Genomic DNA, 12756 nt, shown 5'->3' with positions numbered 1-12756 from the left:
CCCTCCAAGAGGTCCAAGGATAACGCTGAGAAAAACTGGCTCTGAGCTTTTTCTTTAGGTTGAACTTGACTCTGGTGTACATTCATGTTGTAAAACTCTGCAGCATTCTAAGACCCAAGAAAGAAGCAATTCATGAAAATAACTGAACCATATTATTACCGTATTAACCGTGTATTTCTCATATAAAACAAAAACTACTTTCAAATAGTGACGTTTTAACAGTTTATTTTGAAGGTCATTTAAAAACAAAGTTAAAGACAATCTGAGAAAAAATTGCACAGAATATACTCATTAAATAAGTATGGTGATTAAATCAAAATAAGGAATATATGTTTTCTTCTGCAATTCCGGAAATAAGTTCTGTTGTCCTGACGGTTCTTATACTTCCAAAAAGGGGGAAAAATCATGGCAATTAAAGCTGCCTCTTAATCATGTAAATCTACAGTAGAAATCAAAATTTTCTGTTCTTCCCAGTAAGTCAGTTTCGATCTTCAAACTGTGCCTTGTTTTTTAAAAGATAGGATGCTAGAAATTCAATGGGATTTGGTGGTCTGTAAGGGAAAAGAAATCCAAAGTTTAGAAATTTATATTCTAAGCATATTAATTTAAAATGTACTGTTCCATAACAAAAACACATCTTTTTCAGCTTAATTTTCATTTTACTTTCAAAGGCCATTTGTGGTAAATACGGTGAATGAAATATGCAAGTAAATCAGTCAACAACATAGTGAAAAGAGACTGAAAGTTTTGTTATGGCTTAAATCTGGTTATAACACAATTTTAAAACACGAGTTTCAAAAATGTAATTTTTGGCAATGGGATGACAATTATGCAGGGGGAATAATAACTTAAAGGGGTCATGAGGGAGAATTCTGGGATCCTGACAGTATACAGTTTCTTGATTTGAGTCCAAGTTATGTGGCTACATTTGGATTCTGAAAACTCATCAAACTGTACACCTATGATACGCACAATTTTTCCTGCAGGTATTACCTTTCAATAAGAGTACAAAAACAATATAGGAAAATGGCTATAGCATCACTGAGACAAGTGGATGAACCCCCAAAAACTAATCAAAGGATTCAATATTCATTTGGACAAAAAAGTACTGGTATGTTTCTTTTTAAAAAGGCACCTCTCAGGATGCCTGGGTGGCTTGGTTGGTTTCAGTACAGGTCATGATCCTGGGGTCTTGGGATCAAGCCCCATATTGGGCTCCTTGCTCAGCAGGGAGCCTGCATCTCCCTCTGTCTGCCACTCCCCCTGCTTGTGACCTCTCTCTCTGACAAGTAAATAAAATCTTTTTAAAAAAAAACAAAGTCACCTCTATTTTACTTCAAATACTTAAATCAATAATAGTTCTAATACTACTACCACACAGTACAACTGAGAAGTTAAACCTATTTTAAAATTAAGAAGTGGTAAGGGCATCGGGGTGGCTCAGTTAAGCAGTTAAGCATCTGCCTTTGGCTCAAGTCATGATTCCAGGGTCCTGGTCTCTGGTCCACAGAAGTCTGCTTCTCTCCCACCCTCTGCATACTGCTCTGCCTACTTGTGCTCTCTCTGTCAAATAAATAAATAAAATCGTTAAAAGAAATTAAGTGGTGGGAGAATGGGGAATTGGAGGAAGGTGCTCAAAGGTACACACTTCCAGTTACAAGATGAGTAAACACCAGGGCTATGATGTACGACACAATGAACACAGCTAACACTGCTGTGGGATAGAGAGCAAAGTTGTTAAGGGGAATACCTAACAGTTCTCATCACAAGAATTTCTTTTTTTTTTTTTTCCTTTTTATTGCATCTATCTGAGGTGGTGGATATTAACTAAACCCACTGTGGAATCATTTCATAATATATGTAAATCAAACCACTATTCTATATGCCTTAGGTTTATATAGGGATATATATTATTTCTCAATAAAACTAGGAAAAATGTTAACAAAAAATATATTTCATATTATTACTTTTCCTTAAAGTATTCTTGCTAAGGAAACAAGTCAAAAGACAAAAAGTTGGGGGAATCAGCTATTTAAAATCCTACTATGGGGAGCCTGGGTGGCTCAGTGGGTTAAGCCACTGCCTTCGGCTCAGGTCATGATCTCAGGGTGCTGGGATCGAGTCCCACATCGGGCTCTCTGCTCAGCAGGGAGCCTGCTTCCCTCTCTCTCTCTCTGCCTGCCTCTCTGTCTACTTGTGATCTCTGTCTGTCAAATAAATAAATAAAATCTTTAAAAAAAATAAAATAAAATAAAATAAAATCCTACTATGAAAAGGCATATTTAGGATTAATTTACAATGATCTCAAAACATTCCCTTAGATTTTAAACCGTCTTTTGAACTACCTAGACATAAACAATTTTTTACACATTTATAATTAATTTCATGAATAATTTTGCCAGAATTCCTTATGTAAAAAGTGTATTTACCAATAGCATGTTACTTAAAAACTTCAAATTTTTCCTTCTAGCATTTAAAGCAATATTTATAATCCCGATATCAACCTTCTGTAGATAAAGAATAAAAATATATATATAATATATAAATAAAATAAAAATATATATAAAAATATATATAAAAAATTTAATCTATTTTAATTAACAGTATTAGAGCCAAGACATATCCTGCAGTCATAAATAAATCCTATTTTATACACATAACCAACTTATGAAAACATTTTTCTTATTGGATTTGCTTATACAAAAAGAACTAAGGTAGGATTACAAGGAAAAAACATGTACAGAAAAAAACTTGTGATGCTGCTAACAAAGAAATATAAACAAAATAGCTTGGCAAGACAAGTTTATAATAACATTCATGCTGCTGAGGTTATGATAGTGGAAGAAATTTGAGGACAAACTTCTGGACAGAAAAGTGATTTTATGTGTCAAACACTGTAATAGTCATGTTCCTCAAACTAGCAAATCAACTCTTGTAAATTTATCATAAGAAAGTAATTAGGAGGGGCGCCTGGGTGGCTCAGTGGGTTAAAGCCTCTGCCTTTGGCTCAGGTCGTGATCTCAGGGTCCTGGGATCAAGCCCCGCATCGGGCTCTCTGCTCAGCGGTGAGCCTGCTTCCCCCTCCCTCTCTCTCTCTGTCTACTTGTAATCTCTGTCTGTCAAATAAATAAATAAAATCTTAAAAAAAAAAAAAAAAAGAAAGTAATTAGGAGCGCCTGGGTAGCTCAGTCATTAAGCATCTAACTTCCGCTCCCGCTTGGGTCATGATCACCGGCCCTGGGATGGAGCCCCACATCAGGCTCCCTACTCGTGGGGGTGGGGGGCGGGACAGGAAGCCTGCTCTTCCTCTCCTACTCCCCCTGCTTGTATTCCCTCTCTCACTGTGTCTCTGTCAAATAAGTAAATAAAATCTTTAAAAAAAAAGAAAGTAATTAAACAGGGGTACCTGGGTGGCTCAGTTATGTGTCCGCCTTCAGTTCAGGTCATAATCCCAGGGTCCTACTCAGTGGGGAGCCTGTTTCTCCCTCTACTTCTGTCCCTCCCCCCACCTCTTGCTCTCTTGAGCATGCTCTCAAATAAATAAAGTCTTAAAAGAAAAATTAAACAAAGGCAAAAGAAGCATTAAAACATATAAAGTGCCTGCTAATTTACATTAACAAAGAAAATTGGACCTATGTGTTCTACAATGAGAAAATGGCTAAGTTAATTGCAGTATTGTTATAATATCATCACAATGGCTATGTAGAGTTAAGGAAAAAGTTTTAAGTTCTAATATTAAGTAAAAAGAACACATATAATTACATGTATACCATGATTCCAAAGCTTTACAAATAGACATATGATCCAACACTAGTAGAGATAAATCAAAGTGTCTGAACTGATGAGATTATGGCTGACTTATTTTTAATTCTAACATCCAAAAATTTCTTCTATTTTAAAAATAACACTACTAATGATATTCCTTTTTTTTTTCTTTTTTTTAAACTAATGATATTTCAATTGGGGAAGTCTTTATTTAGCATTCTCTGGTAACTCCATTTGCAGACAGTATCATCTTACCTTTCTTTCGCAAGCACAGCAAGTCCCTGTAATAAAATAGGCACAACTGTCTGATCCAGGTAGGCACGAGTTGGCAAAGACTGGAGATCCACTTTCTGTTTTGAGGACTTTTCTGCATTAATCTTCTCATTGTCTACTATCCTCTAGTGGATTCAAAAAACATGCATGTATATTACAAATAACTAGATTATTCTGAGTGCTAAACAAAAATTAATGGACATATGACACTAATAAAAAAGGCAAATCAATGACTAGAAAGCTGATACTGAACAGCAAATCTCAAATAAAATCAGACCCGTTTCTAAATTCCATTTAAACTTTTCCTCTCTGAAGGCAACACAGTATCTCATTCTTTTATTTACTTATTTTAATTAAGTAGGCTCCATACCCAATGTGGGGCTTGAACTCAGGAGCCTAAGATCAAGCACTGCACATGCTATGGACTGAGTAAGCCACACATTCCTGTATCTCCAGATCCTACTCCTTCTCCCTTTCCTTCTGCCTGTTTAGGAGTAAATACAAGTGCCTTTTTTTTTTTTTTTTTTTTTTTTTTTTTCCCCATAAGAATACCTTCTTACACTATGCTTCAAAAAATCAGGACAGGACACTAAGTAGCACTGAATCACTGAGAAAGCTAGACCTGTTTCAATTCTTTCATTACAGACAGTATCAAGGACAAAGACTCACTTTGGCATTGATAGGTCTGTAACACTTCTGTAACATTTGCTAAACTCTCTTAACCCAGAGAGCAGGCAGAGCTTTCCAATGGCAATAGAATATAGGTAAAATTTCTTTCCACCATTTTGTATTCAGTTTTCATTTTTATGGTTATCCTCTATCAAAATGAGAATGTTTTTCCATTTGTTTCTTTTTTAAAGAAATGCCTTCGTGATTTTTTTTTAAAGGATTTTATTTATTTATTTGACAGATAGAGACCACCAGTAGGCAGAGAGGCAGGCAGAGAGAGAGGGTAAAGCAGGCTCCCTGCTGAGCAGAAACCCCAATGCTGGGCTCAATCCCAGGTCCCGAGATCATAACTGAGCCAAAGACAGAGCTTTAACCCACTGAGCCACCCAGGCACCCCAAATAAAATCTTTTTTAAAAATAAATAGAATAAATAAAAGTGAACAGAATCAAGAAAAATATTAAGTAAATGGTAGCCAAAAAACAGGGGAAATTACTAATCTGAAAAAGATCATTAATGTGATATTTAAATGATGTTTAAGAAATAATTTATAATTTCTACTCCTAAAGAATCCCCAAATTTTAGGTCTTTGACATAGATTCATCTGACATCCAGAACATCAAAAATTGCTTTATTGAAAAACTTCACATTCTTTTACAAATTGACCATTTTAGAAACTTAGAAATAAGAGCCTATCTAAAAGGCAAAACATTGGGGCACCTGGGTGGCTCAGTGGATTAAAGCTTCTGCCTTCAGCTCAGGTCATGATCCCAGGGTCCTGGGATGGAGTCCCCACATCGGGCTCTCTGCTCCGCAGGGAGCCTGCTTCCCCCTCTCTCTCTGCCTGCCTCTCTGCCTACTTGTGATTTCTGTCTGTCAAATAAATAAATAAAATCTTTAAAAAATAATAAATAAAAGGCAAAACATTATTAAGAACATTTTCATTTAAATGAACTTCTGGGGGCACCTGAGAGGCTCAGTCAGCTAAGCGTCTGCCTTCAACTCAGGTCATGGTCCTAGGGTCCTGGGATGGAGCCTCACATCAGACTCCCACCCTCAGCAGGAAGCCTACTTCTCCCTCTCTCTCTGACCCTCCCCCAGCTCGTGCTCACTCTCTCTCAAATGAATAAATTTTAAAAAATAAAATAAAATAAAATAAATGAACTTTTGGGGCACCTGGCTCAGTTGGTAGAGTGTGCAATCTTGATCTCAGGGTGTGGGCTCGAGCTCCATACTGGGTATAGAGATTACTTAACAATAAAATCATTTAAAAAAAACTGAACTTTAACTTCAATCATACTCAAACTGGATATAAATGAGTCAACAACAACAAAAAAGAAAACATTTTCTAGACTTCGTTTTTTAGACAATTTTATTTTGTAAAAAGTGGTAAAAAACAAAAAAAAAACAACTTTAATCATATACCCAAAATATATATATAGACCATGGCTTCCAAAGATAGTTCCCAAAACTATGTCTACCAACTATTCGAATTTTGCTCATTTTCCATCTTTTTTGAGATTTATAATGTTTGAGACAATAATGTTCTATACCTAAGTAATGGTAAAACAGTTATTTATTTGCTCATGGATTAAGAAATTTATTGTTCCTTGGTAAATCTTAACAGATAATACTCATATACAACAAAAACTAACCATTTACATGGCATTCCAATGCCTTCAATAAGAAACAGCAACACCTGAACAATTCCTATAGATTTTATAATAAACCTCTTGACCAAATCCTCTCATTTATTCAAATATTTAATATCTACCATGTGCCAACTGCCATGATTAATTTTAGTTGAGCCCAAATCCTGAATTAATCTAAAAAAATATTTATCCAAATTACCACCCCCCCAAAAGGTAAAAGGTGTTAACGGTATACAGCAATAATCACAAAAATGGGAAAAAAATAAGGGGAGCCCTAGGATTGTCCCAGCTTACTGCTTCCTGCCTCAAAAACTTATAGGATGCCTCCTGCCTAGAAAACTGATAGGATGCAAAGAAAACTTATAGAACCAAAGCAGAGCCCAGAAGTCTCCCTGAGCTGAGAAGCCAGACTTGAAACTTCAGGGAGATCAAGACAACTAGAATTTTTAGGACAAAGTATTGCAAAGTGCATGGAGAGGAGAGAGCTGTGCAGAAAGAGACTAAAGAGATTGCCTAGCAGTCTTCAAGTGAATACTTATCAGGGTATGCATAACAGTAAACTCCGCAAGGCCAAGGGAAAAAACACCTAGAATGAGCGGGAGACATAATCCCTACGGCTCATCCAAGGCCAGGAATAGTTCATGTTCCTGTGACCCAAAACTGGAAAACTGTAATACATGAAACACTGGGGGAAATGAAAGAGGAGGATATTAGGCCTAAATTAAAGGGTGGTCTTGTTCTACCTAACAAAGCTTAAAGCAAACCTCGAAAGAATCAAACTGTTCCTCAGTAACTTAAGTGTGTCCTAGGACAAAGCTCAAGAATGTCTGAAGGAGGGTGCCTGGGTGGCTCAACCAGGTGAGCGACTTGCCTTACGGCTCAGGTCATGATCCTGGACTCCCAGGATCATGTCCCATGTCAGGCTCCCTGTTGTGTGGAAAGTGTGCTTCTCCCTCTGACCCTCCCCATTCTCCTGCTCTCACTTTCTCTCTCAAATTAAAAAACAAAAACAAATTAAAAAAAAAAAAAACTTAAAAAAAAAAAAAGTTTGAAGGGTTACAAAAATAAAAATAACCAGTACCCAACAAGGTAAAATGCACAATGCCCAGCCTCCAATAAGAAATCACCATACAGGCAAAGAAGCAGGATATATTACCCATAATGAGGGAAAAATTCAACCCACAGAAATAGACCCAGAAATGATACTGATAGAACAGGCAGTGCTATTAACCAGTTATTATAACATCTTCCACACCTTCAAGAAGGGAAAGAAAAACATAAGTAAATCAAGCTTACAGAGTACTTTTGAAGAAATAATGGCTGAAATTTTTCCAAATTTCATGAAAACTCTAAAGCCACAGATCCAAGAAACTCGCCAAATCCTAAGCACAACACGCATATTTTTATTTAAAAACTACACAAAGACAAATCATAATCGAATCATTTAAAACCCATAATAAGGGGCACCTGGGTGGCTCAGTGGGTTAAAGCCTCTGCCTTCGGCTCAGGTCATGATCCCAGGGTCCTGGGATCGAGCCCTGAATCGGGCTCTCTGCTCAGCGGGGAGCCTGCTTCCTACTCTCTCTCTCTGCCTCTCTGCCTACTTGTGATCTCTGTCTGTCAAGTGGATGAATAAAATCTTTAAAAAAAAAAAATAAATAAATAAATAAATAAAACCCATAATAAAATCATAAAAGCACCAAAAGAATACACTTTTAAGTATGCAGGAGCAAAGAAAGGAGTGATTGCAGATATCCTGTCAGAAACAATGTCAGCCGAAACGAAACGACAGTGGAGCAGAGCAAATCTATACCTAGCAAAAATATCTCAGCAATAAAGACCAAAAAAAAAGGACAAAATAATGATTTTTCAGACATTCAGAAGTTTGAAGAATTCCTTACCAGCAGACCAGCAGACCTACACTACAAGAAATGTTAAAAGCAGCCCTTAAGGCAGAAGGAAATCTGGATCTACACAAAAGAATGAAGAGTCAAGGAGCACTTGGGTAGCTCAGTCAGGTAAGCGTCTGCCTTTGGCTGAGGTCATGATCCTGGGTTCCCAGGATCGAGCCCCACATTCAGCTCCCTCTCAGCAGAGAGCCTCCTTCTCCCTCTCCCTCCCCCTGCTTGAGCATGCTCTTCCATTGTCTCAGATAAATAAAATCTTAATTTAAAAAAAAAAGGAAGAGGGGCGCCTGGGTGGCTCAGTAGGTTAACCCTCTGCTTTCAGCTTGGGTCATGATATCAGGGTCCTAGAATCGTGCCCCGCATCGGGCTCCCCTCAGCTCCCTCAGCTGGGAGCCTGCTTCCTCCTCTCTCTCTGCCTGCCTCTCTGCCTACTTGTGATCTCGCAGAGTCAAGATGGCAAATATGGTAAATGGTACATATGTGGGTAGCTGCGAAATATTCCTTTCTCTTACTGTTTAAATCTCTTTTAAGATAATTAACTTTTTATTTTTCTTTAAAAAGGTTAATTACAGGATTTATAACATAAATGGAAGTAAAATATGTAACAGCAGTACAAAGGCCAGTTGAGAGAAAAATGGGAGAATACTGTTGTAAGGTTTTGGTTTGTTCTTTTTTTTTTTTTTTTTTTTTTTTAAGATTTATTTATTTAAGAGAGAGCGAGAACAAGCAGGAGGAAGGGCAGAGAAAGAGAATCTTTCAAGCTCCTGCTGAGCTAGGAGGCTGACTGGGTGCTGGATCCCCCAACTCAAGAAATCATGACTTCAGCTGAAACTAAGAGTCCAACACTCAACCAACTGGGCCACCCAGGCACCCTTTTTCTAAGGTTTTTGTACTATACACAAAATGAAATAATACCACTTGAAGATAAATTGTGAAGTTAGACTTGCATGCTATAAACAGTAAAGCAAGCACCTAAAAAGAAATTATAACATATAAGCCAATAAAGGAAATAAAACAGACTAAGAGAAAAAGTAGCAGCAGCTATAGACTAGCGGTTTCCAGACTTTCAAATACCACAACAAATTAAAGATTACACAATGAACAAAGGGACTAACATAGGAATGTTTACTCTATTTTGCCAAGTAAAAACTTACAAATAAATAAACTCTTATTTTACTACCATTAATTCATAAAGAATGGGCACTTTAAAATTACAGAAGCAGAAGACTGATCACCAAACAATGTATCATTATCAAACACTCCCTTGCTCTCACCTTTTTTCTCACTTTACCAGGGAAATTGGTCTGAGGACCTGAGAGAAAGACTCTCGGAATCACTGCTCTAATGTATCATGACTCTGCCTTCATATACAAGCACCATCAAGAAAAGACTGATGATGGGGCGCCTGGATGGCTCAGTTGTTAAGCATCTGCCTTCAGCTCAGGTCATGATCCCAGGGTCCTGGGATTGGAGCCCCAAGTCAGGCTCCCTGCTGGGTGGGAAGCCTGCTTCTCCCTCTCCCACTCCCGCTGCTTGTGTTCCCCTCTCACTCTCTGTCAAATAAATAAAATCTTTAAAAAATAAAAAATAATAAAAAGTTTAAAAAAAAGACTACTGATGTCTATAAAGAAGTTTCTTAAATGAACAGAACACAAAGTGGTGTAGAGGATCTTCACCAGGTTCAATTAAAGATTACATTATGAAAAGAAGTTCTCTTCTTAATACTGATATCAAATGCAGAAACATTCCTAGCAATTTCATAAGGCACAGAGTGGTCATTCCACATGCCAGGGAACTCAAGATCATCAACACAATTTAACTGTACCTCGAAAATGTCAACCTCCCTGGGTTTAACACACAGCCCTCCACTTACTTCGTGGTGACCTTACACAAGTTACTCAACTTCTCTGAGCTTTACAGGACTGAAAATACATAAAAATTACTTAGCAGTGTGCCTGGCACACACTAAAAGTAAAGAAATGTTAGTAGCTGTTACTATTATTACTCTGCTTGGTAATACTCCTGCCCACCTTTACCCAAACTTAATCACTGGCAATGTCTTCTCCCCTGGCCCCCCAGTAAAACACACATATCCCCTGGAAACCTATTTTCCTAACCAATTCCACCCAGCTTTGGCTAATTCACTTGTCCTAGCATTTATTCATTCATTTACAAACAACTTCTACTTTTAAACAACAACCTCCTGGTACGTATATGAAAAAGCTCTAAGAAAATATACCTCCTTTTTATGTTTTTCACATGAATTCTTTGAGTTCAGACTTAACTACGTAAGGCAAAAACAATGTCTATTACGTGTGAAATACCTTCCAATGGCATCTACTACTGAACGCAAAGAAATCAACATTTATTAAATGTTGACTCCACCAGCACACTATTCTACTACAAAGACAATGGGTGCAATTTTAATGTGCAGTTTTTCCAAAGCATATTCCAACAGATTCATTAATACCCACCATGGAAAACGATTGTGCCATTAGTAATGCATGTTCGTTTCTTCATATCATTTTCAAAAGTTCAACCTCTTGACTCAAAACTAATTTGAATGTCCGTTTACCACGAAGTATTAGTACCGCTAATAAAACAGGCTACCCATAATTTGATACTATTTAGTTCATGCTGATAAAGTTTTCCCTTGTGCAAAGCAACCTAGTAAAAATGGATCCCAAGTTTTCTCCAGCTCATTAGAGACATTCAGATACGGCATAAGACCCGGGCGAATTACCTCGACATTGTCTGTGAGACCGTACTCAGAGTGAGGGTTTTCTGCAACCTAGAAAACAAAACACGGGTCACTGAGACGTGAGCCACCCCTTCACGCTACACACCGCCACCCTGAAGCCAGGGCCTCCTGGTACCTGCGTCTGTCCCTCCAGCATCTGCTCTGGCTCCATGGCGGACCCTGCAAGTCACAATCCCCGGAAACCAGTCTTGGAAAACAAGAAGAACCGTGAGTTACCCGGGAGATTTCAACACGAAGATGCCAGGATGGAGTCCAGCCCAGCCCCCGACCCCGCCCCTCACCCCCACCTGGGCGCGGGAGCACCCGGAGCAGTAGAGGAGCAAGCTGGGACAGTCCAACACAGGGCGCCCGCATCAGGTCCGGAAGCTCCGCAGCTGTCCCAAGAACCTAGAAGAGGTGGAAAAGGTGGGGGGAAGGGAGCTGATTACCCGCGCCCAAGCCGCTGGTTCTTAAGAGCGCTGCACCGCTCCACCAACTCCCAGCACAAACCGCTTCAGCCGTAAGTGACGGATGTCGCACAACTGCCGCGCCTGCGCAGAACTCCCCGGCGTGTCTGGGCGGGGAAGGATTGGGTACTGTGCTGAGTCTACTTTTCCCTGTGTGGTCGACAGAGTGGCAAAAATCTGACCCCAGAGGTTGTGGGAGGCTAGTTCTTCAACCTGCCTACCCCAGGCGAGCAACGCCCCAGCTGCAAACGCAGTGACCACCGCAGCTCGCAGGGGTTCGGCCCGCCCATCTCTTAGTGCTGCCTGGTCTTCCGCGGAAGCTCTTCAGCGTGGAAGCGAAATCATCCATCCGCTGGGTGATTCTTACCAAAAAATCAGACCTAAGCTAAGCAGTCTACGAAAGAATGTCAGTATTTTATTCTAAAGAGGTGGGGGAAGAAGCAGTATTTGGGGATTTCATGGTAAGCTTTGATCAAGTCCTTAAATGTGTGAATATGCGATGTTAATGCTACCTTCCATTTGTATCAAAGTTAGCAAAAAGCAACTGGCTTTCCAAAGTGTGATACTGTTGATACTATTGTATTTGTAAAAAACACAAAGGATGATTTGCCTCCTACATTCGTAAATAGCAAAGAGGATTGTTTTAATTACAATAAATTCCATTTATTTTAATGTAAATACAAGCGATACACCCATGAACGTTCCTACCTTTAATTCAACAATCCCTTTTGTAGTAGCACTTGGTAATACGAAAATTTGAAAATCTAATATTAAATATTTGGAGACTAAATATGTCATATCAGTATAAGGGAATGTAAGCTATTAAAAGTCATGACTCTAGAAATACAGAAACATTTGTGATTATAATGTTAAGTTTTGAAAACGGTAGAATACATTTTGCAACTCTGCAAAAACTGAGCAGATAAAAATCTAAAATAAATTTGTTTAGGAACTAGACTTTTGGGTATGTTTTTAAAGTTTAATTTTATAATGAATACTTGATTAGTATTGTAATTGGTGACAGTTACCATATGGTGCTTGAGGATTTTTCATGTAGAACTTATTTATGCAAAGATGTAGATGCATATGTACAAGCTATAGAAATTGACTAGTGCATATATTATCTCAAAGTAAGATTAAATGCTTTTCAGGAGTGGGAAATAACAGCAAAGACGTTTAGAGAATAGTTGGGGAAAGTTAAGAGAATAGTTATGTGTACGTTTCCCAATACATGGTAGACACTCAAATATTTCAAAATTCCAGAAAGTAATTGAGAGCTGCTTAT

At 38.3% G+C, this 12756-nt stretch overlaps 1 protein-coding gene across 3 annotated transcripts; it reads right to left on the bottom strand.

Annotated features, from left to right (window-relative positions):
* Positions 1–208: 208 nt before the first annotated feature.
* LOC111154183 (dpy-30, histone methyltransferase complex regulatory subunit) lies at positions 209–11560 on the bottom strand. Of its 3 annotated transcripts, XM_022513627.1 has the most exons (6): positions 11515–11530; positions 11313–11412; positions 11141–11212; positions 11008–11055; positions 4021–4163; positions 209–551 (listed from the first exon to the last, which is right to left on the bottom strand). In XM_022513627.1, the coding sequence occupies exons 3-6, from the start codon at positions 11174–11176 to the stop codon at positions 479–481; spliced, it is 300 nt and encodes a 99-aa protein (XP_022369335.1). In that variant the 5' UTR covers positions 11177–11212; positions 11313–11412; positions 11515–11530; the 3' UTR covers positions 209–478. The 3 variants fall into 3 exon arrangements, with proteins under 3 accessions (XP_022369335.1, XP_022369333.1, XP_022369334.1); XM_022513625.1 differs by lacking the exon at positions 11313–11412 and having other exon boundaries at positions 11454–11560; XM_022513626.1 differs by lacking the exon at positions 11515–11530 and having other exon boundaries at positions 11313–11505.
* Between the last annotated feature and the right edge of the window lie 1196 nt (positions 11561–12756).

The sequence above is a fragment of the Enhydra lutris genome, unplaced genomic scaffold (assembly GCF_002288905.1).
Source record: "Enhydra lutris kenyoni isolate GAN:26980312 unplaced genomic scaffold, ASM228890v2 scaffoldscaffold35, whole genome shotgun sequence".
Classification (NCBI taxonomy): Eukaryota; Metazoa; Chordata; class Mammalia; order Carnivora; family Mustelidae; genus Enhydra; species Enhydra lutris.
This window is presented reverse-complemented; position numbering and strand designations above follow the sequence as displayed.